The sequence below is a fragment of the Dama dama genome, chromosome 20, assembly GCF_033118175.1.
Source record: "Dama dama isolate Ldn47 chromosome 20, ASM3311817v1, whole genome shotgun sequence".
Lineage (NCBI taxonomy): Eukaryota > Metazoa > Chordata > Mammalia > Artiodactyla > Cervidae > Dama > Dama dama.
In genome coordinates this window covers 76,016,757-76,034,111 of record NC_083700.1, presented here as the reverse complement: position 1 = coordinate 76,034,111, position 17,355 = coordinate 76,016,757, and the positions used below count along the sequence as shown (strand labels likewise).

The 17,355-nt window shown below is 37.1% G+C and overlaps 1 protein-coding gene across 1 annotated transcript in view; it reads right to left on the bottom strand.

Moving 5' to 3' along the window:
* DNAI4 (dynein axonemal intermediate chain 4) overlaps positions 1 to 17,355 on the bottom strand; it is a 94,975-nt gene that overhangs the window by 42,140 nt on the left and 35,480 nt on the right. The window contains exons 5-6 of the mRNA XM_061168458.1: positions 15,071 to 15,227; positions 11,374 to 11,513 (exon numbers count right to left, since the gene is read on the bottom strand). Coding sequence (XP_061024441.1) covers positions 11,374 to 11,513; positions 15,071 to 15,227 — 297 coding nt within the window. The remainder of the gene's footprint in view (positions 1 to 11,373; positions 11,514 to 15,070; positions 15,228 to 17,355) is intronic.

Sequence of the window (17,355 nt, the reverse complement as noted above, 5' to 3'; positions counted from 1 at the left end):
CAACGAAACTAAAAGATGGTTCTTAGAAAAGATCTATAAAATCAATAAGCCTCTGCCCAAGATAACTAAGAAAAAAGTACTAATATCATACATGAAAGAGGATGTCCCTGAAACTGAAATAAGATAAGAAAAAGTAAATGTTAATAAAAGAAATACTGAATGAAAAGGAAGAAATAAACTGTTTTTTAACTCAGATGTCATAATCATCTATATAGAAACCTGAAAGAATTAACAAAAAAACTACTGAACTATTAAGTGATTATAGCAAAGATTTAGGGTACAAGGTTAACACTATACAAAAATCAATCTCTTTGCTGTATGTTAACAATGAACAAAGGAATTTGAAATTTAAAACAATACATTAGCACCCAAAAGTGAAGTAGGAATAAGTCTAACAAAATATGTACAAAATGTATTATAAGGAAGACTATAAAACTCTTATGAACAAAATTAAAGGATGAAATAAATGGAGAGATATTCCATGTTTACTGATCGCATGACATCAGCATTGTCATGATGCCTGTCCTGCCCAAATTGATCTATAGATTCAATGCAGTTTCAATCAAATCTAAGCAAGTTACTTTGTGCATATCAACAAACAGATTCTAGGGGAGACTTTCAAGATGGTGGAGGAGTAAGACTTGGAGATCATCTTCCTCCCCACAAATACATCAAAAATACTTCTGCATGTGGAACAACTCCTACAGAACACCTACTAAATGCTGGCAGAAGACCTCATGCTTCCAGAAAGAATCCAACACAACATTGTAAAGCAGTTTTCCTCCAATTAAAAAAGAAGTGAACTGACAAAAAGGAACTGATTCCAAAGTTTATATAAAGGGACAAAAGACCCAGAAAAGCCAGCACAAGATTGAAGACAAAGAACAAAATAGGAGCACTGACACTACTCAACCTGAAGACTTACTACACAGCTACGGTAATCAAGGTAATGTGCACGGAACAGAATAGAGAGCTTAGAAATACACTGACATTACATAGTCAGCTAATCTCTGTCAAAGGAACAAAAATAGATGAAGCAAAGATAGTCTTTTCAACAAATGGTGCTGGAACAAACTGGACATCCAAGCGCAAAAAAAAAAAAAAAAAACAACTAATCTAGACATAGATCTTACGTCCTTCAGGAAAATTAACTAGAAACTTGTTTTAAACAAAAAGTAAAAGGCAAAACTAGAAAACTCATAGAAGAAAATATAGGCAAAAATTTACATGACCTTGAGTATGGCAATGTTGTTTTTAGAAACAACAGCAAAAGTACAATCTATTAAGCAATAATTGATAATCTGGTTTTCATTAAAATTAAAAATATCTGCTCTGTAAAAGGAAATGTCAAGAGAATAACAAGACAAGCCACACACTGGAAGAAAACATTTGCTAAAGATACAATTGAAAAAGGACTGTTGTCCAAAATATACAAATATCTTTTGATCTCTAACAATAAGAAAACAAACAACCAAATTTTAAAATGGGCCAAAGAACTTAACAGATACCTCATCAAAAAAAAAGACATACAGGTGGCCGATAAGTATATGAAAATATACTCCTCATCATATGTTGTCATGGGAAAATAAAACAAAAATGAGGGGAATTCCCTGTGGTCCAATGGTTGGGACTTGGCACTTTCACTGCTGGGACTAGGGTTTGATTCCTAATCGGCGAATCAGAATTCCACAAGCTGCGCAGCATAGCCAACCCCCAGCCAAACAAACAAAAATAAGTTACCACTGCACACTACTAGAATGGTCAAAATCTGGAATACTGACAATATGAAATGCTAATGAGGATGTGGAACCACAGAAACTCTCCATCACTGCTGGTGGGAATGCAAAATGGTACAATCACTTTAGAAGACAGTGTGGCTATTTTTTAAAAAAATAAAAATACTGTTTCCATACAATTCAGCAATCACACTCCTCAATATTTACCCAAAGGACTTAAAAACCTATGTTTTTAACCTATGTTTTAACACAAAAACTTGCACATAGATATTTATAACAGCCTTATTGATAATTGCCAAAATTTGAAACAATCAAGATGCCCTTCAGTAGGCAAATGAATAAATTAACTGTTGGTACATCCAGATAAAGGTTAATTAAGAATCTGGCTACCTATGGTTTTACAAGCCTTCTATGAGGGAGGAGAGGATTTCAAGGAGTCTGTGTATAGCATTCAGTATGAATTGGGGTTTTTGTTTGTTTGGGGTTCTGTTTTGTAGTTTTTTGGTTTTGCTTAAGTACCCATTGTATAGTCAGAGCTATGGTTTTTCTGGTAGTCATGTATAGATGTGAGAGTTGGGCCATAAAGAAGGCTAAGAGCCAAAGAATTGATGCTTTTGAACTGTGGAGCTGGAGAAGACTCTTGAGAGTCCCTTGGACTGCAAGGAGATCAAACCAGTTACTCCTAAAGGAAATCCACTCTGAATATTCATTGGAAGGACTGATGCTGAAGCTGAAGCTCCAATACTTTAGCCAGCTGATACATAGAGCTGACTCACTGGAAAAGACTCTGATGCTGGGAAAGATTGAGGGCGGGAGGAGAAAGGGGCAACAGAGGATGTTTTTTACAAAGCATCACTGACTCAATGGACATGAATTATGAGCAAACTCCAGAAGATAGTGAAGGACAGGGAAGCCTGGCATAGTGCTATCCATGGAGTCACAAAGAATGACTCAGTGACTGAACAACAACCCATGTCTTGATCTGTGCCTGGTATTCTCCATCTAAAGAGCCTCTATTTTGTCCTCTCCAGAGTAGAAATTTCTGACATCTTCCAAGGTAGAAGAGGGGAAGTTTCTCAGAGAAGGTACTTTATTCCTTTTGTGACTGAATTATATTTCATTATATGTATTTATGAGTCTTCCTGATAGCTCAGTTGGTAAAGAATCTGCCTGCAATGCAGGAGACCCCAGTTCAATTCCTGGGTCAGGAAGATCCACTGGAGAAGGGATAGGCTATCCACTCCAGTATTCTTGGGCTTCCGTTGTGGCTCAGCTGGTAAAGAATCTGCCCACAATGCGGGAGACCTGGGTTCGATCCCTGGGTTGGGAAGATCCCCTGGAGAAGGGAAAGGCTACCCACTCTAGTATTCTGGCCTGGAGAAGTCCATGGACTACACAGTCCATGGGGTCACAAAGAGTCAAACACGATTGAGCGACTTTCACTCACTTCACATATGTATTTACACATTTTGTCTGTTCATTAATTCACTGATTGACATTTCAGTTGTTTCTACTTTTTGACTGTGGTAAATATTGCTTCCAAGAACATGTGTGTACATGTATTTGAGTACCTATTTTCAATTCTTTGAGGTATACACCAAGGAGTGGAACTGCTGAGTCATAGGGAAAGTCTTTTTCATTATCTGAGGAATTACCAAACTGTTTTCCAGAGCAGCTGCACCATTTTACATTCCCAGCAGCACTGTATGGGAGCTTCAATTTATCAACTCCTTTGTCAGCACTTGTTCTCCAGTTTGTTCTTTTTAATTATAGCCATTTAATGTGGAAAAAGCAGCAACTCATTGTGGTCTTGACTGTATTCTCTAATGACTAATGGTATTTAACATATTTTTTTCTGCTTGTTGGTCATTTGTTTTCTTCCTTTGGAAAACAAGTTCAAGTCTTATGCCCACTGTTTTATTGTGTTGTCATCTGGTTCTTGGATTATAAATGTCCCTTATATATTCTGGATACTAGACTTTAAGAGAAATAGGATTTGCAAATATCTTATTCCATCATGTAAGTTGTCCTTTCACTTTTTTGATAGCTATTTGATGGACAAAGCTTTTAATTTTAATGCAGTTCAGTATTTTTTCTTTTGTTCACTATGATTCTAGTGTCATATCTAGGAATCTATTGTCAAGGCAAAAGGCAAAAATATCTACCTCAATTTTTTTCTAAGAGTTTTATAACTTTGGCTCTTACCCCACATCCAAGGGCAAAGGAGAAGCCCCAGAAAGACAGCAGGAGGGGTGAAATCACATATAGAATCAAACCATACACTTGCCAGAGATGCTCAGAGGGCTCAAACAAACCTTGTGCACACCAGGACCCAGAGACCCCACAGAAACTGAGACAGAACTGTGTTTGAGTGTCTCCTGCATAGGTACGGGTCAGAAGTATACTGCTGCAGTGGTTTGGGTGAAGTAGACCTGGGTATGGCATAAGTCCTCTTGGAGGAGGTCGCCATTAACCCCACCATAGAGTTGCCAGAACTTACACAAGACTGGGGAGACAGACTCTTGGAGGGCACAAACAAAACCTTGTGTGCACCAGGACCCAGGAGGAGAGAGCAGTGGCCCCACAAGAGACTGACCCAGAGTTGCCCATGAGTGTCCAGGAATCTCTGGTGGAGGCATGGGTCGGTGGTGGCCGGCTGCAGGGTTGGGGGCACTGAGTGCAACAGTGCGAGCATGGGACCTTCATCACCTCCACCATAGTTTGGCCTCAGGTCAAACAACAGGGAGGGAACACAGCCCCATCTATCAATAGAAAATCCAATTGAAGATTTACTGAGCATGGCCCCGCCCAACAGAGCAAGACCCAGTTTCCCCCTCAGTCAGTCTCTCCCATCAGGAAGCTTCCATAAGCCTTTTATCCTTCTCCCATCACTTCATGGCAAATAGATGGGGAAACAGTTGAAACAGTGGCTGACTTTATTTTTTGGGGCTCCAAAATCACTGCAGATGGTGAATGCAGCCATGAAATTAAAAGATGTTTACTCCTTGGAAGGAAAGTTATGACCAACCTGGACAGCATATTAAAAAGCAGAGACATTACTTTGTCAACAAAGGTCCATCTAGTCAAGGCTATGGTTTTTTCCAGTAGTCATATATGGATATGAGAGTTGGATTACAAAGAAAGCTGAGGGCCAAAGAATTGATGCTTTTGAACTGTGGTGTTGGAGAAGACTCTTGAGAGTCCCTTGGACTGCAAGGAGATCCAACTAGTCCATCCTAAAGCAGGTCAGTCCTGGGTGTTCATTGGAAGGACTGATGTTGAAGCTGAAGCTCCAATACTTTGGCCACCTGATTCGAAGAGCTGACTCATTTGAAAAGACTCTGATGTTGGGAAAGATTTAAGGCAGGAGGAGAAGGGGATGACAGAGCTTGAGATAGTTATGTGACATCACTAACTCAACATGAGTTTAGGTAAACTCCAGGAGTTGGTGATGGACAGGTAGGCCTGGCGTGCTGCAGTTCATGGGGTGGCAAAGAGTTGGACACGACTGAGCGACTGAACTGACTAACTGATCAGAGGGCAGGCAAATGAAAACCACAATCACAGAAAACTAACCAGTCTGATCACATGGACCACAGCCTTCTCTAACTCAATGAATCTGTGAACCATGCCATGTAGGGCCACCCAAAATGGATGGGTCATGTTTGAGAGTTCTGACAAAACATGGTACACTGGAGAAGGGAATGGCAAACCACTTGAGTATTCTTGCTTTGAGAACCTCATGAACAGTATGAAAAAGCAAAAAGATAGGACACTGAAAGATGAACTCCCCAGGTCAGGAGGTGCCCAATATGCTACTGGAGATCAGTGGAGAAATAACTCCAGAAAGAATGGAGAGACAGAACCAAAGCAAAAACACCCAGTTGTGGATGTGACTGGTGATGGAAGTAAAGTCCAAGGCTGTAAAGAGCAGTGTTGCATAGGAACCTGGAATATTAGGTTCATGAATCAAGGCAAATTGGAAGTGGTCAAACAGGAGATGGCATGAGTGAACATCAACATTTTAGGAATCAGCAAACTAAAATGGACTGGATTGGGTGAATTTAACTCAGGTGACCATTATAATCTACTACTATGGGCAAGAATCCCTTAGAAGAAATGGAGTAGTCATTATAGTCAACGAAAGAGTCCAAAATGCAGTACTCGGATGCAATCTCAAAAACAAAAGAATGATCTCTGTTTGTTTCCAAGTCAAACCGTTCAATATCACCACAGTAGTTTAAGACTATGCCCTGACCAGTGAAGCTGAAGAAGCTGACATTGAACAGTTCTATGAAGACCTACAAGACCTTCTAGAAATAACACCTAAAAAAGATGTCCTTTTCATTATAGGGGACTGGAATGCAAAAGTAGGAAGAGATACCTAGAGTAACAAGCAAATTTGGCCTTGGAGTACAGAGTGAAACAGGGCAAAGGCTAATAGCGTTTTGCCAAGAGAAAACACTGGTTATAGCAAACACCATCTTCCAACAACACAAGAAACGATTCTACACATGGACATCACCAGATGATCAATAGTGAAATCAGACTGATTATATTCTTTGCAGCCAAAGATGGAGATGCTCTATACAGTCATCAAAAACAAGACCAGGAGCTGATTGTGGCTCAGATCCTGAACTCCTTACTGCCAAATTCAGACTTAAATTGAACAAAGTAGGGAAAACCACTAGGCTGTTCAGGTATGACCTAAATCAAATCCCTTAATTATACAGTGGCAGTGATGAATAGATTCAAGGGATTAGATCTGATAGCATGCCTGAAGAACTATAGATGGAGATTCATGACACTGTACAGGAGTCAGGGATCAAGACCATCCCCAAGAAAAAGAAATGCAAAAAGGCAAAATGGTTGTCTCAAGAGGACTTACAAATAGCTGTGAAAAGAAAAGAAGTGAAAGGCAAAGGAAAAAAGAAAAGATATACTCATTTGAATGCAGAGTTTCAAAGAATAGCAAGGAGAGATAAGAAAGCCTTCCTCAGTGATTAATGCAAAGAAATAGAGGAAAACAATAGAATTGGAAAGACTAGAGATCTCTTCAAGAAAATTAGAGATACCAAAGGAACATTTCATGCAAAGATGGGCACAATAAAGAACAGAAACAGTATGGACCTAACAGTTGCAGAATATATTAAGAAGAGGTGACAAGAATACACAGAAGAACTATATAAAAAGGATTTTCATGACCCAGATAATCATGAGGCTGTGATCACTCACCTAGAACCAGACATCCTGGAATGTGAAGTCAAGTGGGCCTTAGGAAGCATCACTATGAACAAAGCTAGTGGAGGTGATGGAATTCCAGTTGAGCTATTTCAAATCCTAAAAGATGATGCTGTGAAAGTGCTCCACTCAATATGTCAGCAAATTTGGAAAACTCAGCAGTGGCCACAGGATTCGAAAAGGTCAGCTTTCATTCCAAACCCAAAGAAAGGCAATGCCAAAGAACGCTCAAACTACCGCACAATTGCACTCATCTCACATGCTAGCAAAGCAATGCTCAAAATTCTCCAAGCCAGGTTACAACAGTACATCAACTGTGAACTTCCAGATGTTCAAGCTGAATTTAGAAAAGGCAGAGGAACCAGATATCAAATTTCCAACATCCATTGGCACATCAAAAAAGTGAGAAAGTTACAGAAAAACATCTACTTCTGCTTTATTGACTTAGGCCAAAACCTCTGACTCTGAGGACCACAGCAAATCATGGAAAATTCTTCAAGAGACGGGAATACCAGACTAGCTGACCTGCCTTCTGAGAAATCTGTATGCAGATCAAGAGCAACAGTTAGAACTGGACATGGAACAACAGACTGGTTCCAAATTGGGAATGGAGTACGTCAATGGAGTATATTGTCACTCTATTTATTTATCTTTTATACAGAGTACATCATAAGAAATGCTGGACTGGATGAAGCACAATCTGCAATCGAGATTGCTGGGAGAAATATCAATAACCTCAGATATGCAGATGACACCACTCTTATGGCAGAAAGTGAAGAAGAACTACAGAGCCTTTTGATGAAAGTGAAATAGGAGAGTGAAAAAGTTGGCTTAAAGCTCAACATTCAGAAAACTAAGATCATGGCATCTGGTCCCATCACTTCATGGCAAATAGATGGGGAAACAATGGAAACAGTGGCAGACTTTTTATTTTGGGGGGGCTCCAAAATCACTGCAGATGGCAAGTGCACCATGAAATTAAGACACTTGCTCCTTGGAAGAAAAGTTATGACCACCCTAGACAGCATATTAAAAAGCAGAGACATCACTTTGTCAACAAAGGTCCGTCTAGTCAAGGCTATGGTCTTTCCCATAGTCATGTATGGATATGAGAGTTGGATTATAAAGAAAGCTGAGCACCGAAGAATCGATGCTTTTGAACTGTGGTGTTGGAGAAGACTCTTGAGAGTCCCCTGGACTGCAAGGAGATCTAACCAGTCCATCCTAAAGGAGATCAGTCCTGGGTGTTCATTGGAAGGACTGATGTTGAAGCTGAAACTCCAATACTTTGGCCACCTGATGGGAAGAACTGAGTCATTTGAAAAGACCCTGGTGCTGGGAAAGATTGAAGGTGGGAAGAGAAAGGGACAACAGAGGATGAGATGGCTGGATGGCATCACCAACTTGATGGACATGAGTTTGAATAAGCTCCAGGAGTTAGTGATGGACAGGGATGCCTGGTGTGCTGCAGTTCATGGGGTTGCAAATATTTGGACACAACTGAGCGACTAAACTTAACTGAACATTTTTGAGTTAATTTTTGCATGTGATATGAGGTCTGAATCCAACTTTATTCTTTCACATGTCTCTATCCAGATGCCCTAGCACCAGCTGATGGTCTTGGCACCTTAAGCAAAAATCACTTAACTATATATCTGAGGGTTTATTTCTGGGATCCCTATTCTATTCTTCTGGTTTATATATCTATCTATATGCTGGTACAACCTATTTTGATCATAATTTGATAGCAAGTTTTTAAACTAGGAAGTATCAGGTCTCTAACTCTGTTCTTTTTCAAGATTGTTTTTGCTACTTGGGGATCCCTTGATATTCTGCATCAATTTTAGGATGGTTTTTTTTCTGTTGTTGCAGGAAAGTTTTGGGGGTACTTCCCTGGAAGTCCAGTGGTTAAGACTCTGCAGGGGGTGCACACCACAGGGGGTGCAGGTTCATCCCTGGTCAGGGAACTAAGATCCCACCTGGCTTACAGCATGACCAAGAAGTGAAAATTAAAAAAAAAATTTCAAAGTCTTTGGCATTATTCTGGGTGGTAGTCATATCTTAATAACATTAAGTCAATTCATAAACACAGAATGTATTCCCATTTACTTGCTGCTGCTGCTGCTAAGTCGCTTCAGTCGTGTCCGACTCCGTGCAACCCCATAGACGGCAGCCCACCAGGCTCCTCCATCCCTGGGATTCTCCAGGCAAGAACACTGGAGTGGGCTGCCATTTCCTTCTCCAATTCCCATTTACTTAGGTATCCTTTAAATTTTTCAGCAATGTTTTATAGTTATATAATGTTATATATATATATGTGTATATATATAAAATGTTATATATAATATATATCTGAGGGTTTACTTCTGGGATCCCTATTCTATTCTTCTGGCTTATATATCTATCTATATGCTGGTACAACCTATTTTGATCATAACTTGACAGCAAATTTTTAAACCAGGAAGTATGAGGTCTCTAATTCTGTTCTTTTTAAATATTGTTTTTGCTACTTGGGGATCCCTTGATATTCTGCATAAATTTTAGGATGGTTTTTTTCTGTTGTTGTATATATATATATATAATAATATATATAACGTTATATAATGTTTTATAGTTATCAGTGTACAAGTTTTTCATCTCCTTAATTAAATGTATTCTGACATATTTTATTATTTTGGATGCTATTAGAAACACAATTACTTTCTTAATTTCCTTTTTGGATTGCTCATAGGTAGTAGGTAGAAATTTCGTGTGTTAAAAAAATTTTTGTGTGTTTGTGAATTTTGTGTGTTAATTTTACATCTGCAACTTTTTTTTTTAAGGTAACTATATGTTTATTGAACATCCATGTTAATAAACATGTTAAATGTTTAAATAAACTTTTATTTAAAATGTTTATATGTTAAATAAACCTGTTGTGGTAATCATTTCACAATACATGTAAATCAAACCATCATGCTGTACTTATACATTGATGCACGTCAATTATTTCTCAATAAAACTGGAAAAAACAGTCTCTTGTTAGAAAACACATGGATGGATCATGGGGTTTTTTTTCCAGTTTTTTTGATGTTTGCCTTCTTTTTAAATCCATCCTGCCAACTTTTACCCTTTAATTGGAGTCTTTAATCCATTTATTTAAAGTAATGATTATTTAGGAAGGACTTCTGATGCTTTTAATTTGTCTTCTTTATGTCATACACTTTCTTTATTCTTCAAATCCTCCATAACTGTCTTCTTTTATATTTGATATTTATTATAGTGTACCATTCTTATTCCTAGTTTTCTTTTCTGCAATTTTAAAGTTAGTTCTTGGTGATTGCCTTGGGGATTAAAATTAATTTCTTAAAATTTTAACAATCTATTTTAAAATAATACTACCTTACTTCCATTATGTAAACTGCTTCTATACAGCTAAATCCCACTACTTTAAGTTGATGCCATAAATTATATCTTTAAACTTTGTAAGCCCAGTAGCATAGATTTGGGTTTCCCTGGTGGCTCAGAGGTTAAAGCATCTGCCTGTAATGCAGGAGACCTGGGTTCGATCCCTGGGTCGGGAAGATCCCCTGGAGAAGGAAACGGCAACCCACTCCAGTATTCTTGCCTGGAGAATCCCATGGATGGAGGAGCCTGGTGAGTTACAGTCCACGAGGTCGAAAAGAGTCGGACACGACTGAGCGACTTCACTTTCACTTTTCACTTTAGCATAGATTTAGAATTATTACCTAATGCATTTATTTTAAATCACATTGCAAAAATACAGGAGTTACAAATCAAAATTACCATACTGGCTTTTGTATTTACCTATGTAGCTACCTTTATCAGTGTTCTTTATTTCTTTCTATGTCTTTGAGTTACTTTCTAATAGTGATAAATATAATATATTCTTTCTGAACTAGGCAAGAAAAGACAAATGCCTTGAGTCAATATTCCAGGAAGCTCCTAGACACGTTAAAACATACAAGCCAAATTCTTTGAGAAAAAGGTCTGCTCTGTTCCTTCTAGTACCAAGGGCCAGGGTCTCACACTAGGAAGGCAGGCTTCGGTCCTTAAGACCACCACTGCATCCGGGAGGGGAATGGGACAAGAGAAAATAAAGATGCCACAAATCTTCCCTTAATATGTGAAGAGTATAAAGTTCCATGATATAGTTTGTATAAAAATCAAGATTGATAAATATGCTATTCCAATCTTCTGAATCTGTATTTATTACTTATTAACTAAATTGTCAAATTTTGAAAGCTGTAGATCACAATACCCAGCTATTGTTGTGATTTGGCCAAATCATTTCATTTTGCCTTATATACTTTATTATAATAGTTGTTAATCAACAGACCCAGCAGATGTATATTAAAATATGGTAATTTACCAAGCAGAATATAACATAAATTACCTTTTTCTTCTTTCAAGATTTTGTCACATTGAACATCTTTATTCTTTGGTGCTCCATTAATAGTCTGCATCATCCTTTCTACGTATAAGTCATTGCCCAATCTATTTCGACAAAGAGTCTCATAGTTCTTGTTTCTCTGGCTATAAAAAAATAATATATACTCAATGTACTAATAAAACTTAATTTTTACCACACATATCTTTTTATATTATACTTTTTCTCAAAATTACATTATTTAATGTAGATTGCACTAAAAAGTGAACAATCAAAAAGTGAATCAAAAAGTGAACAATCAAAAATCTTAGAAAAAGATTGCATTAAACTACCTCCAAAGGACTCTTTTACACTATACTCCCCAACATCCCTACAACTTTGAGTACCCACCAATAGTACAATAGGCCTTGCACTATTTCCACATAGGTTTTATGAACTTTGATACAGACACTCAAAAAAACCACAAATTTCTCTCAAAGTACTACTTTTGTGTCATTCCATATTATGAATTGCATGTGTGTGTGTGTGTGTTCAGTCGTGCCCAACTCTTTGCAACCCCATGGACTGTTGCCTACCAGGCTCCTCTGTCCATGGGATTCTGCAGGCAAGAATACTGGAGTGGATTGCCATTTCTTTCTCTGGGGTTCTTCCTGACCCAGGGATCAAATCCAGGTCTCTTGCATCTCTTGCATTGGCAGGTGGATTCTTTTCCACTAGCATGGCCTGGGAAGCCCTGTACTGTGTATTATTTTCATAATTATTTAGTTCTGAGTATTTCTTTGATTTCCATTATGATTTCTCCTTTGGTTCATGAGGAATTTACAAAATGCACTTTTTAACTTTCAAAAGTGTATGTGAATATTTCTCTATGTTTTAGTTGAGATTTATGCTATTAATTTTTAACTTCATTCCACTGTGGTCAGAGAATTTAATTTGTCAGATATCACTTTTTTGAAATTTTTGAAACCTTGCTTCATGGCCTTGTACATGGGTGAGTTGTATAACATTCCATGTGTGCTTGAAAAGAGTGTGTGTCCTCTAACTGTTGAATTCAGAGTTCTATATATTACCATTAAACTATGGTTTTGGTTCAAATTTTCTGTAACTATACTAATTTTTTATCTGATTGACTTATCAATAATTAAGAGAGGCATGTTTATATCTCCTATTTTGATACTTATCAAGTTTCCAATTTTTTTCTCATATATTAAGAGGTTATTTTATTAGAAGTTTCATGTTTAGAATTATTATACCTCCCTTATCACTATGAAGTGACTCTATCTCTAATAACGCTATTGGATTGTTTCTCTGTAAATGATATGTTCATTACTGTTTTCTTCTGCTTTTAAAATCTTTTAGGGATTATCTTAGTGGTCCAGGGGCTAAGAATCCACCTTTCAATGCAGCGGACATGGTTCAATCTCTGGTCAGGAAAATAAGATCCCATTTGCTGCAGGGCAATGATGTGCTGTAACTGGTGAAGCCTGCACGGTGCAACTACTGAGTCCACCTGCTCTGGAGCCCCTGTGCCACAAGAGAGGCCCATGTGCTGCAGCAAAGACCCAGAGCAGCCAAAAAAATAAAAAACTCTTCTTTTAATATTTGGTATTTTGGAGTATGAGTGCAATGTATCCATTGGTGTGTGTGGATTTCTTTTTTTTTTTTTTTTTTAATTTATTCCTATTTCTGTGGAATGGTGTTTTTCAACAGTTTGGGGAAATCCTTTCTGTCTTTGAATAGCACCTCTCTTCCAATCTTTGCATTCTGCCCTTTTGGAAATGATTAGGTGTATATTAGACCTTTAGCTTGTTATCAATATCTTTTTAATTTCTCTCTGATGCTTTAGGTATCATTTTTCTCTCCAAGATTTTGTATAACTTAGATCTAAGTTTTGATTTATTAAATAGTTATTCAGTCATGTCTTTATTTAAATTTTAAATGCTTACTTTTTTAATAACAAAGATGAAAGCTTTGTTTACTTTTAAATTTTAACAACTATATAAACTAAACTTTATTTTAAAATTCTTTTAAAATGTTTTTGCAATTACCAGTCATCATTTTGATAGTTTCTTAGGGTTAATGATGTTCTAACTCTATCGTATTTTTCTTATAATTTTTTAAGTTATTTTTGACTGTGCTAGTGTGTGGGCTTTCTCTAGCTGCAGCAAGCAGGGGCTACTCTCTAGGCTTCTCAGTGCAGTGGCTTCTCCCGTTGCGGAGCCCCGGCTCTAAGGTGAGCACGGCTCAGGCTCGGGGGGGCAGCGCCGGGGCCTACTTGCTCCGAGGTGTGTGGGCAGAACCAGTGCCCCCTCCATCATGAGGTGGGCCACTCTCAGCTACTGTAACACCAGAGAAGCCCTGTAACTCTTTTATTTAAATATTTCACATATATTTTATACTTTCTATTTGGTAACATCATTATCTATAGTCCTCATGATCTAGATCTAGGATTTCTTATTTTTTTAACTTCTCGTCCATATTGTCTCGTTTCTTTATCGGTAATTTTTACTAAACACACTGAGGAAACCGTGAGTCTACCTGGGATATGCCTTCCTCCAGAGAAGAGTTGTATTTCCTCACGATAGTAGCTAGGAGACCCTACTGACCTGGCCCACTTGAGATAACTGAGACCCTTTTAAGGGTCTTGGTTTAATATAAGAGTCTCTCTTTTGATTCTCTCAGTTTGGGGGGGGGGGGGCGGTGGGGATCTAAGACTTACCGGTAGGCTGTAGATCCATGTGCTAATATTATCATTTGCCTCTAGCATCTCTCCCTATCTAATTTTAGATCACTATCTATCCCATTGTTATTCTTTTCCTTTTCTTTTTCTGGTCCTAGGAGTTTTCCCTTATGTCTCATGTGCTTTAAAAAAGTATGTTATTCAAGATCTAATTGTATTATATTTTATAGTCCAAATAATTTTACAATATTTTATATTTGAGTAAAAATAATACCATAAAAGTTATGCTGGTGATGAATTTTTTAGTACTATGAATCATATTCAAATTATACTTGAAGGCAAATAATCTGAATAACTATATAAATACTAAATAATCTATTTATGTAGCTATATTTTAGACAAAGCACACTTCAGAGCAAGGAAAATTATTTGAGATAAAGAGGGGCATTATATAATGATAAAGGGGTCAAGTCTACAAAAAGACGTAACAATCCTTTATGTATATGTGCCTAACAGCAGAACTTCAAAATACATGAGGCAGAAACTAATAACATATTTATATTCATTAATAAAGAGAAATGGAAAATCTGCTCTCAATAGTAAATTCCTCATATCCCCATAACACTTTTTCCCTTCTTAAGTTTAAGTTGTTTTGAATGTAAAACTGGCAGTCATTTCTTTTTAAACTGAAAATAATTCATATATGTATAAAAGAAAAAAATCATTAAAACCTATACTGAGACTTAGAAGTTTCCTTTATTTCTTTTATTTAACTTAGTAGCTCACCTATTTTTTAAAGAATATGGTAAAGCTATGAGTTACTCCTCTAGGAAGAACATACAACATATATACTTTACATGTAATTTCATGGGGGTACAAATATCACTTTATAGGATGCAATTTCACAAGGCATGTATACCACCAGTGTTTATTCAGAAATCCTCAAAGACAGAAACAAGAATAGAGCCCTCTGATTTAGCATTTAAATTACAAAAGCAATGTAAACAATTAAACCACACATACCTTACTTTCTCAGCTTCTTCAGATTCTACAGAAAACATAACTGTTGGTAGATTTAAAAAGTTCATTGTTTCTGTCTCTGTGAGAATTATCTCTATAGTCTTCTCCAGGTCTTCTTTTGTTATAATTTTTCCAGGTGTTGCCCTCATAACTTGTAAATCTAAAATATATAACTTAATGAAAATAATCTACTAACTGCTAATTTTAATCTTCATTTCATCAAAAGGTCATGATGAGTCATACATTGCAGGTGGCTTTATATGCTCAGAGAATACGTCATCTTGTGAGATGTAGCCTATTTAAACCCTCTGAAGCCAAATTGGATCCTATGGCTCATAAACCATCTCTGTTGCTGATATATCAAGCTTACCCCAATATCAAGTGTATCCCATTACATCAGTATCAAGTGTAAAGGGCATCCCATCACATCTACCCCATAATATTTACATGGAGATTGAGGTGAATGACTGTTAATACAACTCAAAAGGAATATGGACAAGTGTATTTCCCAAATAACATGCAACCCTTCTCCGAGTCCTGAAGTTAATTTCTTGTCTAGATCTAACATCTTGTCTATATCTTCTTGTCCTTCTTATCTGTTGACTTTTGATTTAGATGATAGCCCACCTTTAATCATCTTCACCAAGAGCTCAAAAGATTCTCCAATGAAAGTTGTGGTTAATATATAGGAATGCAAGGGATTTCTGTGTGTTAATTTTATATCCTGCAACTTTACTATATTCATTGATTAGCTCTAGTAATTTTCTGGTAGAGTCTTTAGGGTTTTCTATGTAGAGGATCATGTCATCTGCAAACAGTGAGAGTTTCACTTCTTCTTTTCCTATCTGGATTCCTTTTACTTCTTTTTCTGCTCTGATTGCTGTGGCCAGAACTTCCAACACTATGTTGAATAGTAGTGGTGAGAGTGGGCACCCTTGTCTTGTTCCTGATTTCAGGGGAAATGCTTTCAATTTTTCACCATTGAGGGTGATGCTTGCTGTGGGTTTGTCATATATAGCTTTTATTATGTTGAGGTATGTTCCTTCTATTCCTGCTTTTTGGAGAGTTTTAATCATAAATGAGTGTTGAATTTTGTCAAAGGCTTTCTCTGCATCTATTGAGATAATCATATGGTTTTTATCTTTCAATTTGTTAATGTGGTGTATTACATTGATTGATTTGCGGATATTAAAGAATCCTTGCATTCCTGGGATAAAGCCCACTTGGTCATGGTGTATGATTTTTTTAATACGTTGTTGGATTCTGTTTGCTAGAATTTTGTTAAGGATTTTTGCATCTATGTTCATCAGTGATATTGGCCTGTAGTTTTCTTTTTTTGTGGCATCTTTGTCTGGTTTTGGAATTAGGGTGATGGTGGCCTCATAGAATGAGTTTGGAAGCTTACCTTCATCTGCAATTTTCTGGAAGAGTTTGAGTAAGATAGGTGTTAGCTCTTCTCTAAATTTTTGGTAGAATTCAGCTGTGAAGCCATCTGGTCCTGGGCTTTTGTTTGCTGGAAGATTTTTGATTACAGTTTCGATTTCCTTGCTTGTGATGGGTCTGTTAAGATCTTCTATTTCTTCCTGGTTCAGTTTTGGAAAGTTATACTTTTCTAAGAATTTGTCCATTTCATCCAAGTTGTCCATTTTATTGGCATAGAGCTGCTGGTAGTAGTCTCTTATGATCCTTTGTATTTCAGTGTTGTCTGTTGTGATCTCTCCATTTTCATTTCTAATTTTGTTAATTTGGTTCTTCTCTCTTTGTTTCTTAATGAGTCTTGCTAATGGTTTGTCAATTTTGTTTATTTTTTTCAAAAAACCAGCTTTTAGCTTTGTTGATTTTTGCTATGGTCTCTTTAGTTTCTTTTGCATTTATTTCTGCCCTGATTTTTAAGATTTCTTTCCTTCTGCTAACCCTGGGGTTCTTCATTTCTTCCTTCTCTAATTGCTTTAGGTGTAGAGTTAGGTTATTTATTTGGTATTTTTCTTGTTTCTTGATGTAAGCCTGTAATGCTATGAACCTTCCCCTTAGCACTGCTTTTACAGTGTCCCATAGGTTTTGGGTTGTTGTGTTTTCATTGCCCTGAGATAAATCCACGAACCTATGGACACCTTATCTTTGACAAAGGAGGCAAGGATATACAATGGAAAAAAGACAACCTCTTTCACAAGTGGTGCTGGGAAAACTGGTCAACCACTTGTAAAAGAATGAAACTAGAACACTTTCTAACACCATACACAAAAATAAACTCAAAATGGATTAAAGATCTAAATGTAAGACCAGAAACT